Below are 18,176 nucleotides of genomic sequence, written 5' to 3'. Positions count from 1 at the left end.
GGCCAGCCGGCCGGGTACCGTACATACCGTACATACCGTACCATTCAACGGCGAGCCTGAAGGCCCAACATCTGAAAGGAAAACAATAGATATAGTAGTTAGGCACGCATGCATACCTGCCGTACTTAGGTATCCCTCGTACGGCGCGCGGGGCGAGTACCTACATACCTATCGCGATTACATTTACATTTACATGGAATCCTGCCGGGACCGGACGGGGAAGCCGGGGAAGTGGAACGGTTGCCATTTTCTCTCTTTTCTCTTCCTTCTCCCGGTAACAAAGTACGTACTGATGTAGGTACATTCGTCCCCGGGGAAGGAGGGCGATCTTTCCTGATCCCGGAGCACGCCTTGGAAATCGGGATAACAGTTACTGATTGCGAACCGACCCCATTATTTCATTTCATTGTATGTACATAGAGTGCATTGGTGATGTACCGGTATGATGTATGTACTTGGATTGCTTGGATAATGAATTCGCTTGGCTTCAGCCTTCGATAACCACGTGGACTCTAGAGAGGAGTGGACGGATGGGAGGAGATGGCATCATGGTAGGAGATGCCCGTCGCACGCTCGGTTTCCCCTTGCTGCTCTGGTGAATTCTGGTCTTGCACCGTTCTACGCCCACATCCACTTCCGGCGTTCCCGAATCGTCACGGTGGATAGGTAGTGGGTAGTGGGGCGGACATGACGAGCATGTTGCCCGAGAATACGAACGGACTTGAATAGACATGAATAGAGTAGAGCACTCGCTCACGATCCTTGAGTCTTTACGGCCGATGCGGCCCCCGACTCACGATGCGAGTCACGATGCATTTCCGGCACCTGGCGCCTGAAGCCTTCAAGCTTGAGCCTCGAGTAGCTCGAGTACCCATCTATTTGCAACCGTCCCCAGCATGGTATGTATGTATGTACCGTAGTTACGTGCAGCAGCAGCAGCGAGATCCACGCCGACGGTCGCTGGGGATATATCGAGATTTGAGATGATCTGTCAGGTGCTATTTCCATACCTGCGCGTTTCAACTTTCATCCCGACTTTTTTTCTCTTTCCTTCTTCTTTTTTTTCTTTTCTTCTTTCTTTTTTTCAAAGCCATACGATACCGATTCGTCCAGGTGTGGGAACATTTCCATTTCCATTTCCATTTCCATTTCCATTTCCATTTCCATTTCCATTGCAATTTCTTCCTCCGCTTCAGCTTTAGCTTCTTCCGCGTAGGAGGAGCTGGAGGAGGAGGAGTAGCAACTGCCAACTGCCAACCAACCACAAGCGGTAGCAAACGCGAGGGGAGCTAACAATACCCAAAGCTCGATCACATAGCGGAATATTGTGGGAACATGTGCCCGGGGGGGGAGGGGAAGCATCCCAAAAAAAACATTCACTGGGCCACTCCCATCGCTCCATCCAGGGCTGGGCGAAAAAGAAACGGCGGCGGGGACTGCGGATAATGCAGCTCGCTGTGAGAGGGGTGGTGGTGGTGGTGGTGGTGGTGGTGGGTCGGAGTCGGTCAAATTATTGTGAGGAGTGGTGGACTGGTGGTCGACCGTGTCGCTACGGTGAACCCAGGCAGCCAGTAATAGCCCCGCCGGCCGACATCCAAGACCACCCAAGAGCACTTTTCATAGCACACACACCCACACCACACATAGAACACACAGTGCACACCACACACACCACACACACTCACACTGCGCACACTCATCCCAACCACGGCCATGCCCACCCTCCACCACGGCGGCCAGAATCATAGCCTCCCATCACCTGGGCGACACTGGGCAGTGGGCAGGAGTGGTGCCGCCGCCGACATGTATGGCCTCTTTGCGATTTGCCTGCCTGCCATGTATGTATGTATGTATGTGTGTAGGACAACGATGTGCGAGGGATTATCGGTGTGCGGCTGCAGCGACTGTCTCTGCTGCCTTGCGCTTGTTCTTCTACTGCTTGTTCTTCTTCGTCCATGATACATATTCCGCTTCTGACAGATCTGCCCGCGAGAAACGTTTGCGCGCCATGCATCAACCACAAGCCTCGAAGGGGGAGGGAGGCTATGGCTGGCTGGCTGGCTGGCGCAATGCATTGCGACTCGGACTCCCTCGCCATGCGCCGTGAAAGTGGGCGTGATGGCCAGAGCAACTATTCTATGGGATGTGTGGTTTCCACCTCTCCACCGTGGTATTGCTCCTGGTGGTGGCTTCTGTAAGGTGCTTGGTCAGAAGCTGTCCAGTGTCGACTGGGCTGCAGTGTCCCAAACCAGCTCGGACTGCATGGAGAAATAGCAGGGGACGTCTGCTGTGCGACCCCGAGAGCAACTCCAGTCCGAAGCTGGTCGGGCACCGGGAAGATACCCACAAATCTGGGAGGGGGGGAGAGGGGGATGGATGGGAGGGGGGGAAGGGGGAAGACGCTGGCCGAGACACTCGTGCGGACGAGCTAGAGGGGTGGGTGGGAAAGGAAGCCACAGAGAAGATTCCATGCGTCCTTCCATCGGCGGGTGGTCTGGGGTTCGAAGGTCGAGGGGAGCCAGGGTGTGTGGGTGATGCCACTAGGTCGATGCTGGCCCCATCGTCCATGGCCTAGTCGCTGGGTAAGGCTGTTTTGCTTCTTCTGCTTTCTCCGTCTAACGCAGCAAGCAGCAGCAGCAGCTCGTACAGCAGCTGTGAGGCCGCACTACCTACATGGGCTCCCTCCACCATACCTCCATGCACTCACCCCCCCCCCCCCCCAGTAATACACGCTACTCAAGCCACCTCCGAAGAAAGCATCTCCCTTGCATGGTTCCGACGACTCAGCCTTCACCACCGGGCACCAGATCGGAGGTCGATAAATATCTACCCTTCCGTCCCCCTCACTCTGAAATCATCATCACCAACACCATCAGCATCACCACCACTATCACCACCAAGCCAGTCAGGCGGTACAGTCCATAAACCACCCCTACTACTACATCACATCCACCACATCCAGATCCACTATCCCGACTACTGCAACGACTACTACTACTACACCACTACCACTACTACTACTGCCACTACTACACCTCCGAGCTTCACCCATCTCCTACCCAGACAGCATGCACCACCAGCAGACACAGTATCAATACGCTTCCCCAGTAAACATGCCTTCAGTCTCGCCACAGCACTACGCTCGCCCGGCACCCACCCGTGTTTCGAGCACCACCGAGTTCCGCGGGTCAACCAACCCCGACGAGGACTGGACCAAGATCAGCGACCTTGCCGAGCGTCGCAGGATCCAGAACCGCATCGCTCAGCGCAACTACCGTACGTTCCCACAACCCCCTCCCCTCCTCCGACAAAGCTAACAGATAAACAGGCAAGAAGCTGAAGCGTCGTCTTGAAGACCTCGAGCGCCGCGCTGCCTCGCGCTCCATCTCTCCCAACGGAGAGGACACTGATGGTCGCTCGACCCGCGAGTCGTCGGCCGAGCAGCCCCTCCACTCGCCGCCGCCCAGCTCCGAGCCCCACATGACCAACTCTCCCCCGTCACGAGACAGCTACCCTTCGGTCAGCAGCAGCGCCTACACCACCTCCAGCAGCAACTACTCTTCGTACCGGTCGACCGGCGGCGCACACTCGCCCTCGTACGCCCCGGCTTTCTCGTCCGACTCCAGCAGCTACAGCTACTACCAGCCCTCCACCACCGGCGCATCGCATTCACAGCTCCCGGCGATCGCTGATCTCTCGTCAAACACCCCTCCCCACTACATGTACAGCACCTACTCGACCCCGACACTGTCCTCGATAGTCGAGGCGACCTGCGGAACCCCGGTGCCAACGACGTCCTCGGGCGCCGAGTCGGCCTACCTGCCGCTGCCCTCATCCCGCATCTCTGGCTACAGCAGCGTTGCCCCCGAGTACGCAGCGCCCAAGACGACTCCGGCCTACGAGAACACCATGTCTCCGTACTACTTGTCGTACACCGGCCTCTCAGGTGAGCATTAGCAGCTACCCCGATCTTCTCCTCCCAAGCGTTGAACTAACAGATCACCCCTAGAAACCCCAGATCCCAACAACTACTACAACAACTACTACGCGCAGGATCACCACCACCACCACCACCACAGCCCTCCCACACACTCGGCCGTGACGATAAAGCAGGAGAACTAGAATCGCTTCCGTTGTTTTCTTTTTCTTTCTTTCCTTCCGAATCTCCTCCATCTCTTTCCTTTGTATTCTCTTACTATCCGGGGGGCTATAGACGGGAACTGGGAACTGCCGCGAGGCAGACAACTGTATCCATATTGTATTGGGCGCAACACTTAGATGATGATGTTATGTTTTGATTTTCTGCCTGTTTTTTCCGATTACTGTTTTTTCTTTTCTTTTCTTTTTCGATTTTTTCTTCTTTCTCTTGTCTCTCTCGCGAAGGTGTTTAACTGGCTGTATTTTCTGGGCACATTGTTCTTCACGTCTTTCTTTTCTTTTCGTTTTCGTTTTCGGCGGGGTGTTCTCGCGTTTGCTTTTTGGTGCGGGTTCGGAAGGGGTTTTTCTTTTTTCTTTTTCTTTCTTGCTCTGGCGATTCTTCGTTCGAAAGGGGGTAGCGGGGGGTGGGTTGGGTCGTGTGGGTTTGGCTGGGCTGGGTTGGGATGGGTTGTGTGGGTTGGGTCGAATTGGGTTTGTGTGTGTGTGTGTGTGTGTGTGTGTGGGTTGGTTTGCTCGAGAAGTAGAGTACTCTACAGCTACAGTGCGCATGAGATATCGATGGGGGCCAAGTCTTGATTGGCCGAAACGGTGTTTTTTTTTCTTTTATGAACTGAACAGATTTTTTCTTCTACTTCCGCTTCTTCTACTTCTATTTGGGAGACTGTGCATGTGCTGTATGTCTGGGTTGAGCTGAGGTTTTACATTTTGTTTTCTTTTGGGGGTTTGGGTTTGGGTTTTTGCGATGGGTTTCCGCGCGGGAATGGGAATGGGAATGGGAGTGGGAGTAAAGGGCGGGTATTTTTGATGTATGTATGGTATGGCGATATGGTGGTTCAGTTTTCGGAATAGAAGAAGCAGAGGATCAGAAGAAGCGCACTCAAGTCACATGTCCGGTCTCATCTCGTCGTGTCCATTTCCGTAGTGGTCTTCTCTGCGCTGGAGAGTCTGGAATCTGCATTCACTGCAGCAATGCGGCGGCGTCGGCGGCGCGGTGGTGCTGGTCGCAGACTACCTACCAACAGTGGGCGACAGCGGTCTGTGATTGGCCCGCCCGTGTAGCCCAAGCCCATGCCCGGTGAACGCAGGGAGGAAGCGCAAGCAAGCAGGGCGGGCATGGGGGATGGGGGACGTGGGTGGGAGGAGGGAGGAGGGGGGAGGGGTATTAGTTGTGCCGACGCTCGCGAGACATACTTGCCTGCCTGCCTGCCTGCCTGCCTGCCTGCCTGCCTACGAGTGCATACATATGATACATATGATACCCATATGTAGAGTATATAGCGGCAGGATGGATTCGTGGCCCGCCCCCGGACCGGCCGGAATGGCTGGGATGGCCGGAGACGGGCGGATGTGCGGCGGCGACGGAAGGATGCGTGGCGGAAGTTAGGCGGAAGTTAGGCGGAAGTGCGGCGGAGGTAAGGTGGGAGTAGGGCGGGGACGGATGGTTAGTATGGGTTGGATGGGAGCGGCGGGGTGACGTAGGGTATCTATCCTATGCTATGCGACGGTATGGTGGGTATGCAGGTGCATAGATTTGCCCCGACGCATATCGCTGCGTACCTGGGTACCTGGGTGCCCGGGTGCCCGGGTATGTACGGTACGTGTTTGTGTTTGTGTATGCGACGCTCCTTCGCTCCTTCGCTACCTTCTATCTACTCTACCTACTCTACATAGATACTCGTGCTGCGGTACTGCGTGCACCACCCACGGTACTCACGGTACTCAAGCCTCAAGGCAGAGTACCTGGGTCTGTCTATTCTGCTCGGCCAGAATGCGGCACCGTACCGTGCAATGTCCACCGTGCAATGTCAATGTGCAATGTGCAATATACAATGTGTGAGCAATATGTCTGCATGGGTGTTTGGTGCCGTGACCGGGAATGTGGATACCGAGCATGTACCGGGCATGTACGTGCCGGGCATGTAGATACCGGGCATGTACCGGGCATGTTATATGTACCGGACATGTGCCATGTGCAAGGTACACGGGTGTCCATGGTCCATGTGCAAGGTACACGGGTGTCCATGGTCCATGGTCTACCGTACGGTACTCTATGGAGGGGTGAGGGGTGAGGTGCTTGAACTTCCGATGCGACGGTGGGGTGGACTGGACTGTGGGCGATGGTGGTGCGTGGTGCGTGGTTGATGGGAGGTCCTCGAAGCGGCCACGGAAGTGCGATGCAACACAACACAAGGCAGCACAACCCAAGGCAACACAAGGCAAGGCAACACCCGTCGATACTCGATACGGTACCATGGTATCATAGAGTAGTAACCAGGCAACAGCACAACCTCCAAGCTCAATATCCAAGCCCACTTCCCAGCCCAGCGCGCCATGTGGGCATTATGGGCGTTATGGGTATTGTGGGTATTGTGGGGCAATAGGTCGGCCTAGGCACCAGCCCACCAGCCCTCCAGCCCTCCACCCCGCCGCCCACCAGTTCAGCCAGCAAGCCAGCAAGCCAGCCGCACTCGTCGTGCGTTTCGTGAGTCGTCACTCCATGTATGCACGGCGCGATTGCTTCGTTTCCTCCTGCTTCTGTTTCCTCCGCTTCAAGCACGCACGTACGTACGCACCGTATCGAAACGAATCCAGAAATGAACAAGTTCCAACACTGCAATTTCGGGAGCCCCCCACCAACTAACGAATTGGTTGGCTGGCTGGAGCCTGGCCCCATGCAGCCTACTAGCCAGCAGAGTACCCTCGTACCCATAGCGGCGCGGCGGCAACAGCGGATCGGATCGTCGGCGCCGACTGGTCACTTACTGGTCACCGGTGCGGATCATCGCTACTCCGTTCGCACTCTAGATACAGCATGCGGGAGTTTTTGAGATTTGAGATTGAGATTGCGTACGACGGGTGATGGGTTATGGGTGATGGGCGACGGATGGAGCGGATAACAGTGCGAGCCTGCGGGGACAGTCTGGGACTCTGGACTCTGGGGCTGGAGGGGAGTCGCGAGGGGAGCAGGAAGAAGCGAAGAAGAAGAACAGGAGGGGAAGGGAATGTGAAGAGATTGCGAATTGCAATCGCGTGTATACATGTACAACTAATAACCACCCAGTTACCCAGTCCCCCAGTTCCCTAGCTACTCATGTAGCTGCGGGGATGTGGGGACTGGGGAGGAGTCGAAGGTTCAGCCCTGAATATCAATGAGCACGCTGCACAACTGGGAAGATCGGATGATAGACACTCGACAAAACTCCTCCTCCTCAAGCGAAACGAGAAAACTTCCCCCCCCCTCCGGCAAGCAAAACGCGCAACCAGCAAAGTTGCAACGCAATCTCCCCGCGATGGTGGATGGTGGGGTCCGCCCCCCCGCCCCCCTAAAGGCGCGATTGCATCGCATCGGAGTTAAAAAATCTATATAGTGGTGTACGGTACATCTGAAACCATCAGGCTCCCCTTTCCCCTCCCCCCACGAGCTCCTGCGGGGCAATGGGGACGGGGCAATGGCAACGGGAAACGAGGGGGGAGGGGGGGCCTAAGGCAAAGAACGAACGACAGAAACGAATCAAGAAAGAACGAAAGCAGAAAAAAGTCGTCGCGGCGGTATCGAGAGGAGGACCACGGCGGAGTGAGCCGAAACTTCAAACGCCCACGTTACTCTCCACACTTGCATAACTATAATTACTAGCAGTTATGTAAGTACGTGCATAGGGCTGGCCGCCGCTGACGGATCTCTGTTATGCAGACCAAAATATCACAGGTACACTACATAAATATGGACGCTGGCTGGATGCTTGGATGTATAGATGGACGACGAGAGCTGAAAAAGGCTGGGGACTTGGATGATTCGCTGCAGCAGCTGCTGCTATTGCTGCAGCTGGGGCATCCAGATCCATCGCACGCAGAGTATTTATTGTATGTACGTACCCGCAGAACTCGCGATGGAAGTCGAGCTGAAAGGAAAAGATTTTGGCTTCGGTGCTGGACGACGAGGATTGGCGGTTTGGATCTACCGCGCACCGACGCACCGTAGTCCAGGCCAGCTCAACTCAGCTGCGCGAAATCCGAAATCCTGGGGCCCGCCGGGGTGCGGGGAGGGGGGTATGCGCGCTGCTGGTAGCTGCTGGGGGCTGCGATGTAGGTACATATCCGACATCAACGGCAGCTGGACGGCGCTGGAGATGCTGGGAAACGCTCAACTCCTGCGAGTTGCGACCAGTCGGAGAGTAGTCGGCGAGTACATACTCACACTCACACAGTCACATACCCAAGTAACAAATCCGTGGCCTCAAGGGCCGCGTAGTTCTCTACTCTAGGTACTCTACTCTACTCTACAGAATTTTGCGTGCACTCTGCCACTAGAGTAGTCTAGCTGACCTCGCTCCCCGCCAGGCGCCCGCATCTCCACCCCCTCCACCCCCGCGCTCGCTCACCGGCTCACCGGCTCCACATCGTTAATCCACATATGATAATCCGCATAATCCGCGTCTCGTTTTCGCTTCGTACCGAGACGGAGACGGAGACTCACTCACCTAAGCACTCTTTTTGCACGGCAGATCGGTCTAGTTGTTAGTACTGGTAGTGTACTGGTACTAGTAGTGGCGGGAGAGGAACGGAATGGAATAGACTGCTGACCGGAGACGAGACGAGACGTGGCGTGGGTGTATGATAGACTGATAGTTACGTGTGCCGTTGACCGGCCTCAGATGCTCCACACTCGGTACGCGGGTCTCGCGCTCGCTCTCGTCTCACGCGGTAGGAGGGAACTCGTCCGTGTGGTGACTTGTCACCGTGAGTCACCCCCTGGGGCCTAGCCACCTGGGGAGCTGCACCGGAATTGACATGACCATTTCTTTCGCCTCGTGCTGGTTCAGTAGTACGTACAGTAAAGATTTCCGCACGGCTCCGGTGGAGGAGCAGCCGAGTACCTACTCGGTAGACGATAGGCAGCTGACCGGTCACCGACCGCACGTGGCCGGCCAGCAGATTGCCGCGACATCGAACGAAAGGCTGCGCGAGTCTACAGATACCCAGGTATGTGCGTCCTGCTACCGATTTTATACACACCGGTGCGCACTGCAGGTATGTAAGGCGATAAGCGACGCGAGAGCGCTGCTGCTGCTGTGTAAGTTGATCGGTTGGTCGGGTCATGGTGGATCACCCGGTACAGTAATATTCCGCACCGATGGTGATGGTGACAGGTATGTAAGCGTGCGGTGGAACCGTGGAAGCGAATGGGGATTGTGCACCTGACCATGCACTTGATCACGATCTACTAGTACTCAAGGTCGAATGCTATGTAAGTACCTATGATGAGTAAACAAAAGCTCCGATGCTACATAAGCGTGATTCGGAGTCCGGAAGAAACTCCCATCCCGACTCCCGACTCCCGAGCCCAGCGCGGCGAGTGTGGGTTGCACGAGTGACGAGTGTCGAGTCCTCCGGGCTTCCGTCGACACGGAACCGGGGCAACTCCATCACCACGATAATCCCGTTCCTAATACCGGTATCTGTAAGCGGGTGGGTATAAACAAGTACATACTTATGTACCGCTTTCGACGCTCACGGGTTGCTCCCGATGCGGCATACCTATTAAGTTGGTGGATATAGTAGCCACTGCAAACAACAATCGTCCCAGACTCCCAGAGTACTGCATAGTAGCTATACTAGAATAGGCTTGCTCTCACGATTCATCCCTTCTGTGGAGATCAAGTGCCCGCACGGCTCGGAATGCTTTGTGTGAATCTTGTGACCGAGTTCAGCGGCTGCCGTGGCCGTCGAATCCGCTTCTATGTACTATAGGAAGCGCCTCTGTCGTCACACTGGGTACTTGGCCATCTGCGTTTCTGCAACTCGCACTGCTCAACGGCGGAGAGTGGGGGGAGCGAATATCCAATCAGGCTACACACGTATACGAGTGATATAGTACAGGACAAGAGCGGGAGGGAGTTGTGGTTTTTTCCGTTTTTTTCCGGTTTTTTCTTTTTTTGTTTGTGAGCGTGATCATAAAATGTCACCCGGTGACGCCGCAGTGTATTTTATTTTTGAGGGGGACTTAAGCTGGGTCGAGTGGGTTTAGTCTTCTTCTTCTTCTTCTTCTTCTCTCTGGATCATCACCTATCGAGTAGGTATACGGCTAACCCCCCATCTCTAGCCTCTCTTCTGTGTGTGCTCCCTCGTCCGAACGCCTGTCGGCCTGGAAAAGCATTAGCAAAGAGCCCTCGAAAAACCACCACCACTAAAACACCACAGAAAGGCAGTGAAGCTCAAATGAAGAATACACGCTTAGCATGGCAGAGCATATGGGGTGTTAATTAATCATACTCTTTTGCGAGTGCGCTTTCGCCAATGCTTCTCCAGGCTGGGAAGCGGGTCGAGAGAAGGAGATCACACAAGGAAAGAGAGGATGTAGAGGTTGATGGTCTATTCTGTAGACGATGAGAGAGAAAGAAGAACACGCAGACGACTAAGGGAGCAGGCGACTCGCTGGCCCCACCAACGTTGATGCTCCCTACAATGTAACCACTTCCGCTTCCTTCCGCCGACAAGCTCTCCTCTCGCTCCCTCTTCTCGTCGGAATCGCTCGCCACAGTGGGTTTGCGTGGTGGTGGGTTTGCGTGGTGGTGGGTTTGAGTGGTGGTTGAATCGTCGGGAAAAAACTATGGCATTATAGACGTTTGCCGTTCTTTTTATTTCAAATTTTCCATCTCCAGCGGGTTTCCCAAGGACCCAACCCACGAGCGTCGAACCGCGCTGCGCTCGGCTTGCTCTCGAATTCTCGACTTCTGTCCCGGAGACCGGAAGTGAAAGATCTATCATCTAGGTATGATATAAAGTACATACCCGACATGTGGAATCCGCGCGTTTTGCGAGGCTGCGATGAAGTAGCTGGCAGGCAGGCGTTCTTTACTCGTCTGTATGTATGTTTGTTTGCTCCATTGCATTCCTGGACCCTGGTGATGGCTGGCTGGCTGGTTGGTTGGATTTGGTAGCCACTTACATAACTGTGGTTGTAATTGGGGCGGGCAATGTGAGTGATATCTCCTGCTCTGGTTCCCTAGCTATGGAGTAGTGAAGGTCTGTACTTAGGTATATTCCCCCCAGCCCCAACCCCAGTCATCAATTGTCGAGAGTTACCCCATCTAGATATCTCTCCGGTATCCGGGTGTCGACCTTGCGATTGTCCACCATGTATGTGTACATGTAGACCGTCGACGCCCGCTTCTGCTCCACTCCACTCCTACGATCCATCCGTTCGGCTCCGGTGGGATCCCGTGGGCTTCAATGTGTACATAATACATCGTAGTGACGGAGTAGACCCATGCCTACATACTTCCCCTACATACTTCCCCTACATACTTCGTATGCATACTGTGGTAGGGAGGGAGGACTGCGGGGTATAACCTGGAAGGGTGTCGACAACCTTAATCACGATTAGACGATTCCCGATTCCCTCAGAAATTTGGGGCACATACGGGCGAAGACATCCCCTTCACCTTTTTTTTCTCTTCCATCATTGATTGCATCTCGACCCTGTGGTATCCCCGTGAACTGGACTGCGTCGTGGACGAGCAATTGCTTGGGAGACTGCGTTCGTGTGATGCTGGCAACACCTACTTTACACTCTCAGTCCTCACTCAACTCGGAGGCAATCACTCCCACTCAATTGCAATCCGAAGCAAAGAATCAAACCCACTTTCTTTTGATCAATCACATCTAAAAAACAACCCGCCCATAAAGTATCCCAATAAAGCAACGAAAAGCGCGCATCTAGTATGTAATCCCACAGAACAATCCCACAGTCGTCGCAAATCAATCAAACACAGAGAAGGAAAAAAAAACTGCCGCCTCGTAAAGTAGGTACTACAATAATCAAAATCCAATCCGAAAACGTATAAAACAAGAAATAAAAGAGAGGAACGCCCGGGTGCAATGCAATGGGGAAAGAGAGATCTGGTGGTGGTGGTGGTGGTGGTGGTGGTGGATGCAAAAAACGGAAAGAAATGAAGAAAAAGAAATGAAGAAAAAAACACCGGAGTCAAGGAAAAGTTGTGATGGTGGTAGTAATCATTTCAGCTCCTTCTCCCTCACTGCCTCCTCCGTATCCCTTCTCATCGGCTTCTCCATATCCCCGTCGAAGTACCTCCTCTTCTCCACATCCTCGGTTTTACTCCTCCTCGTTCCGGGCCGTGGCTTCTCCATATCGTCCAACACGCCCTCCGCAAACCTGCGTCTCCCCGCCGTTCTCGGCCTGGACGCCTCCTCCGTGTCCCTCCGTCTCATCGCGGGCGAATCCATATCATCCAGCACGCCCTCCTCAAACCGCCTCCTCCTGCCCGCACCGCCGCCCCTTCCTCCCGTAATCTGCAAATTCTCCGCCTCGCGACTCAGACTCATCCCGGACAGCCCGCTCCTAGCACTCTCGACAGTCCTGGCGGTGCCGGGCCTCTCGAGGGCCCTCGCCCGATTGATGACCCGATTCAGCTCGCCGACCTCCTTCACGCTCGGCGGCGGCATCATCATCCAGCCGGTCTCCTCGCCGCCGACGATCCGCGCGCGCATCGGCAGCTCGAGCATGTCGACGGGCTGCACGGGGGTCGACGGGAGCTCGCTGGGCGTGCTGGAGTGGGTGCGCGCCAGCGACGGGTGGTTCTCAATTTCTTCGCGCCAGGCGTGTGCGGTGGTTTTGTGGGCGCGCGGGTTCCGCGGCCGCGCGACGAAACACCCGCAGCTGAAGATGTAGAACGTCAGCACCGAGAGGACGCGGGATATTTCCGAGGGTTCGGAGGCGGTGGTGGTGGTGGCGGCGGTGGTGGACATCGCTGCGGGTGGTGAAGGGGTGACACTGGAGGAGGTGGAGAGGAGGTCGAGGAGGAGGGGGAGGTGAAAGGTAGCCGAAGGTGTTCCGCTTCCGACGCAGGGACCAAAAAGGCGTTTTCTCGCGGCACGCTTCGACGAAAGACAGCGCACAGTTCGAATCGCGATCGCGGGGAAAACTATCAAGAAACTGCAAACAAGAAACAAAGAAAAGGAGAGATATCGTATCCTCTCTAGAGTATCGCAGGAGAGAGAAAGTAGAGTAATTACAGACCCCAAGCTATGAAGATGGTACCCCTGTACTTATATGAGACCATTCCCTTCCGCCTGCCCCAGGAGCCAAGCGGGCGGCACCGTGCACATTTCTCAATCAGTCAACGTTTCACGCCTACTTCATAAAGACTCACGTATAGATAGAGCATGAAGCACGAAGCATGGAGAAGAATATGCGCGCCCGCGCTTGAGGGAGGGAATATAATAATGCAGCGAATCGTCGTCGTGGAACGGATATGCTGTCTGGCATCGCGTTGCCGCCGCCGTGGATGGTGGATGGTGGGGGGAGGCTTGGGAGGGGGGCTGTGCTAATTGGTGGGTGGCACAGGCGGTCATGATCGTGACGAGGCGGTTAAGGTGGTCTAGTACTGCAGCACGTAAGGTGATGGAGATGATTTGCTGATGGTTGAGATCACTGTGACTGGATCGACGTGGGCGCGAGATTGTAAAACCACCACCCCACCCAGACAACTCATCAATTCAATTCAACTCAACCTGAATCCAGGCCCCAAACTCCAAACACCTCGTGCACTTCGAGCTCAATCGCTCTACAACGAACGGACACCTCATCTACCCCGCCTCGCAAAGAAAAGAACCCAACACTGCCTCCCAACGCAAGAAATCAAAACGCCCAGCGCATGAACGGGACGGACACGACAGCCTTCTGGATACCCGTGCACCTCTTACGCGTCCCACCTCCCACGTTCCCGTTCAACGAGGCACCGGGGATTTGACGCGGTTCACACCGTCGAGATTCCTCCCATCGCTGCTGCTATTCGTGTCTTTATCGACCGACGATGATGGCTCGTGCACATGCAGCCCCGAGTGCATTTCACGATCTGGATGCACCTCAATCTCCTTTCCTTTCGACTTCTTGACCCGATCCGCTGGCTCCCTCGACGGTGGTGGCAAGGTTCCCAGAGACTTGAGCCTATTTCGCAGCATTCGGAGTTTCGCACCATCATCGACATCCTTGGTGAGACACATTCCCAGCTCCGCTTCCAATCGGTGGATTTCTTCCTCGTCGCTCTCATGGTTGTTGTTGGTCGTCGACACGGCCAGCGAGGATGGGTCAGGAGAGCCAGCTCGACGGGACGACAGTCTATCAGCGAGATACTCCTTCCCTTTGCTCAACGACTGGTACAGCGACACCTTCCGGCTGAGGCCTCTGCTGGGGGGTCGAGGAATGCCCTGTATCGGCGAGCCGGGTCTGGTCAGGGACCAACTGCCGCCTAACTTGCAGAAGAACTTCTTGGAGCGGTAGTAGAATCTGAAGAATGCGTAGGGAGCATCCTCTGGGTCCAGATTCTTGAAGGTGTACCGCACCGTCTTTGCCGCTGGGATACAAGCACCCATCCGGACACCGTGAGAGAGGCCTTTCCGACGATAGACTTGGCGTACCGACACCGGGTCCGGGATCTCGTCCGGATTGATGATTCCGCTCCACTCCCCAGTCTTCTCAGCCCTGAAAACTTTGCATTCGATCAGTCCAGCTGACTCGAATTGTGAATCCTTTCCGGCTGCACTCGACGGTCGTGAGGAGGAGTTCTTGTCTTTCTCAACCAGTGTGAAGAAGACGTCCCGGCGGTAGACATTCCCCGCCGCGTCCTTTCCATACTGAGATGTGATACTCGACTTCACGGGTCCCACCTTCGGGGGCCCATCACCGTCCGCTGCAATCGGGAACTGTGTATCCACCCTGTTGCCGTCGACATGGAATTCAACGCTCAAGGCCTTCGCTCGGATCGGGTGGTCGATGCTGTAGTTGAGCCAGAACTGCTGACCACTGCGAGGGAATGTCAGAGGAGCGAGTACACATGTTGACAATGGATAAGAACCTGTGAGCAGTGATGTAACAGCTAACTCCTCCCGGAAACTCGTCCGTTTCGAACTCCTCGAGCGGGCCGTCATGAGTGAGGATGTTGGCGGTGATACCGTTGATGGAAGGCATAATGGACGGTGGGTAATGGACACAAAGAAGGTAACAATTCACTTGAAAGACTCAAAAGAATCAAAAGAAGACGGATTGAAGGTGCGCTAACGGGAAAGAAGGCTGTAGGTAGGTACTCTATTATGATCAAACGGAGAGACAGGAGTAATATCGATGATGGCTGTATGGGCTTTGGATAACGAAGGGTTTGAGAGAGATAGAAAGCGAGGAAGAGAGAGCAAATCCCAGTGATGGAGCAAGCAGCAGCAGCTGTATGCAGGCAGCAACCGCAGCCCGATCGAGTGAGCAGAGCAGGTGCGATCACGTGCCTAGAGCTGGTGACTCGCACACGCTTAGTCACTGAGCCAAGCCCCCCACACCATGTAATCCGCACATTCCGAGCTCCCGGCTTCGGTGTGCCTGCTGGCGGGGCCTGCCTGCTGCCGACCTACGTAACGTCCCTTCCAGTTCTTCCTCTTTAGCTGCCTTAGACTGCGTATCTTTATTTCTGCCTCATCTCCATCTCTTTTCTTCTACACTCGCCGCGGAATATCTTCAGCCTCAATATCGTTGACACATCGGCTATTCTTTGTTGCGATCCCTCCTCACTTCCCCAACTCAATCGCGATCCCTTCCTGCCGTCGCCGCAACTGGAACCCAATTCGCGATATGTAACAAGACTTCGGACTGGCCCCGCGACGGCGTCTAGAAATGTTCAAAAGTATCTCCTCGAGAGACTGAGCCAATAAAAACAGCCTCTTTGAACATTGTAATGCATTTTGAGGAATTTGGGCCGACAGCGATGATGTTGATGATTTGACCACCTTGCTTCTTCTCTTCGTACTTGCTGCCCTCTCCTACCCAACAACGAAAACTGCCCTACGTGACGAACATCTTCTCCTCCTTCATTCTTCTTTCTCCCTCTTCTTTCTCTCTTTCTGCACGTCACGACAACAACAGAGCCACCACCGATTCACTCCCGTGAAACGATAGACACAACTCGGAAGCTTGAGCCTCCTGTTGATCGATCCCGTCCGCGCGAGTCCCTTCTTTCGTTCTAGACTTGCGACACCTGGCAACAACAACAACGACAACAACTTCAACCGCTTCAACTTCGACTCGACGACCTTGAGCTTTGCTCGCTTTCAATCCAGCTTCACCAGCACCCGCAACAGCTACCGATAACCCCTACTTCACCACCGCTCGACACCATGTCGCAGATCAGAGGAACTGCAGGCTACCACCTGGGCCCTGACAACAGGCCGTTCGGTGGTCCCTCCATGAACTCCGCTACCTCAGACCCTTCTCCGCTTGACGCCATTCGAGCGCAGACCAGCAAGATCGAGGACCTCCTCGACACCTTCGCTGACCCCGTCAAGCCGTACGCCTTCCGAACCCCCCTCCTCCCCCCCGAGCTGTCAGGGACGTGTCAGCTAACTCCGATTTACAGATACCTCCCTATGATAGGACGTTTCCTGATCGTGGTAACCTTCCTCGAAGACGCGTTGCGGATAATCACGCAATGGAGTGACCAGCTATCCTACCTCCACGACTACCGGCACAGTTCGTTTCTCCCGCACCACCTCCGGTGTTGACTGTGATTGACCGAGAATATAGTTCCGACTGGAATAACACACCTTTTCCTTGGGCTGAACGTGATCTTCATGCTGGCTGGCTCCGCACTGGTCATCGCACGCAAGCACTCAGAGTACGCCGTCGGAGGACTCCTCGGAGTCGTGGTCACGCAGGCGTTCGGTTATGGTCTCATCTTCGATCTCAACTTCTTCCTCCGCAACCTGTCGGTCGTCGGAGGACTGTTGATGGTGCTCTCGGACTCGTTCCACCGCAAGAAGTTCGCCTTTGCCGGACTCCCGCAGATCGACGAGAAGGACCGCAAGGTCTACTTCCAGCTCGCCGGCCGTGTCCTCCTCGTCTTCCTGTTCATCGGCTTCGTGTTCTCGGGCGAATGGACCATCAGCAGGATTCTCGTCAGCTTGGTCGGACTCGTGGCCTGCGTGATGGTTGTTGTCGGCTTCAAGGCTAAGTGGAGTGCCGTCATGTTGGTGGTCATTCTGAGCATCTTTAATGTTCTGATCAACAACTTCTGGACTGTGGGTTCCTCTTTTCCGTCTGTCCCTGCCTGGATCCGTGCTGACTGCCGACTAGCTTCACCCCCACCACCCCCAGAGGGACTTTGCCAAGTACGATTTTTTCCAGATCCTGTCGATTGTGTAAGTTGCCTCTACTTCTCGCAGATGCGCCATCACGTACTGACGTTTCCCAGCGGTGGTCTGGTCCTCCTGGTCAACATGGGCCCCGGCTCCCTCTCGGTGGACGAGAAGAAGAAGGTCTACTAAACTCTCTGTATGCAGATGTTGTAAAAGGGATAGGGAGATGGGGGGGTGGATGTGAGCGTGGAGGAAAGTGGAGGAAAGTGGAGGGAGCGAGAGAGGAGGGGAGTGGTTGGTTTGGGGGTTGGCGCTATTGCTGGTCACCTTTACGTTTGCTTGTGTTTATCTGCCCGTCCGAACTTGCATTTGATTTCCTTTCTTCACAAGTCTGTTGCGTCCCTGTGTGTCGCTGTGTGTATTGAGTTTGTTGAAGTTGAAACGTGAAGGCGAAGATGAGGGTTCGCACTGTGACTCGTGTGACGCGGGGTCATAGAGTGTCACTCGGAATAGAGGCCATGACGGCACGTAACTCCTATCAGGTTACGACGTATAGAGCTGAGCGAGAGTGCATGTGAAGTGGAAGGGGATATCGATATTCCGTAACCGCCTCGCGTCCATCACTAGAGCCGCTCTGAATGTAATCCTATTCATCCGAAGAAGGTGGGTATCACGTATCAGGTCAGGTGTGGCTATCGCCGACTTGAATATATACGCAAGTTGCAACAATTGGGCGAGCTATTGTGTGTGGAAATTTCCATGCTGCTGATACGAATGGCTCCTAGCTCTCGTGAAAGCGTCGCGAGGACTCGAAAGTTGAACGCGAGTGACCATCCGTGGGCGGCAATGTGGCGTCGTCCAGTCTCTGGGGTAGAACACTGCCA

The 18,176-nt window shown here is 54.8% G+C and overlaps 5 protein-coding genes across 5 annotated transcripts; 4 read left to right on the top strand and 1 right to left on the bottom strand.

The window, feature by feature from the left end:
- Window positions 1-3,068: 3,068 nt before the first annotated feature.
- On the top strand, window positions 3,069-4,122 carry BZA05DRAFT_337579 (uncharacterized protein; the record flags this gene model as incomplete). Its single annotated transcript, XM_051480862.1, has 3 exons — window positions 3,069-3,276; window positions 3,329-3,946; window positions 4,010-4,122. 3 exons carry the CDS (start codon window positions 3,069-3,071, stop codon window positions 4,120-4,122), a joined length of 939 nt encoding a protein of 312 aa, XP_051339530.1.
- BZA05DRAFT_49867 (uncharacterized protein) lies at window positions 4,119-4,850 on the top strand. The gene has a single exon (XM_051488362.1). The coding sequence runs from the start codon at window positions 4,279-4,281 to the stop codon at window positions 4,732-4,734; it is 456 nt and encodes a 151-aa protein (XP_051339529.1). The 5' UTR covers window positions 4,119-4,278; the 3' UTR covers window positions 4,735-4,850.
- Window positions 4,851-11,684: 6,834 nt separating this feature from the next.
- On the top strand, window positions 11,685-13,221 carry BZA05DRAFT_49758 (uncharacterized protein). The gene has a single exon (XM_051488361.1). The coding sequence runs from the start codon at window positions 12,089-12,091 to the stop codon at window positions 12,845-12,847; it is 759 nt and encodes a 252-aa protein (XP_051339528.1). The 5' UTR covers window positions 11,685-12,088; the 3' UTR covers window positions 12,848-13,221.
- A 650-nt stretch (window positions 13,222-13,871) lies between these two features.
- On the bottom strand, window positions 13,872-15,240 carry BZA05DRAFT_49748 (uncharacterized protein). Its single transcript, XM_051488359.1, has one exon. It carries the CDS (start codon window positions 15,103-15,105, stop codon window positions 13,906-13,908), a length of 1,200 nt encoding a protein of 399 aa, XP_051339527.1. The 5' UTR covers window positions 15,106-15,240; the 3' UTR covers window positions 13,872-13,905.
- Window positions 15,241-15,971: 731 nt separating this feature from the next.
- Window positions 15,972-17,559, top strand: BZA05DRAFT_49750 (SURF4 family-domain-containing protein). Its single transcript, XM_051488360.1, has 5 exons — window positions 15,972-16,505; window positions 16,575-16,687; window positions 16,742-17,235; window positions 17,291-17,355; window positions 17,409-17,559. Exons 1-5 carry the CDS (start codon window positions 16,336-16,338, stop codon window positions 17,479-17,481), a joined length of 915 nt encoding a protein of 304 aa, XP_051339526.1. The 5' UTR covers window positions 15,972-16,335; the 3' UTR covers window positions 17,482-17,559.
- Window positions 17,560-18,176: the final 617 nt, after the last annotated feature.

This window comes from Tricharina praecox (genome assembly GCF_024521635.1).
Source record: "Tricharina praecox strain CBS 144465 chromosome Unknown BZA05scaffold_12, whole genome shotgun sequence".
Lineage (NCBI taxonomy): Eukaryota > Fungi > Ascomycota > Pezizomycetes > Pezizales > Pyronemataceae > Tricharina > Tricharina praecox.
This window is presented reverse-complemented; position numbering and strand designations above follow the sequence as displayed.

Bases quoted from the DNA above. Each gene is read 5' to 3' on its own strand.
- BZA05DRAFT_49750 (XM_051488360.1), top strand. From the start codon at position 16,336: ATGTCGCAGATCAGAGGAACTGCAGGCTACCACCTGGGCCCTGACAAC. The intron at 16,688-16,741 runs GTTCGTTTCTCC...CCGAGAATATAG, and splicing joins CCTCCACGACTACCGGCACA to TTCCGACTGGAATAACACAC. The intron at 17,236-17,290 runs GTGGGTTCCTCT...ACTGCCGACTAG, and splicing joins TGATCAACAACTTCTGGACT to CTTCACCCCCACCACCCCCA.
- BZA05DRAFT_49867 (XM_051488362.1), top strand. From the start codon at position 4,279: ATGATGATGTTATGTTTTGATTTTCTGCCTGTTTTTTCCGATTACTGT.
- BZA05DRAFT_49748 (XM_051488359.1), bottom strand. From the start codon at position 15,105: ATGACGGCCCGCTCGAGGAGTTCGAAACGGACGAGTTTCCGGGAGGAG.
- BZA05DRAFT_49758 (XM_051488361.1), top strand. From the start codon at position 12,089: ATGCAAAAAACGGAAAGAAATGAAGAAAAAGAAATGAAGAAAAAAACA.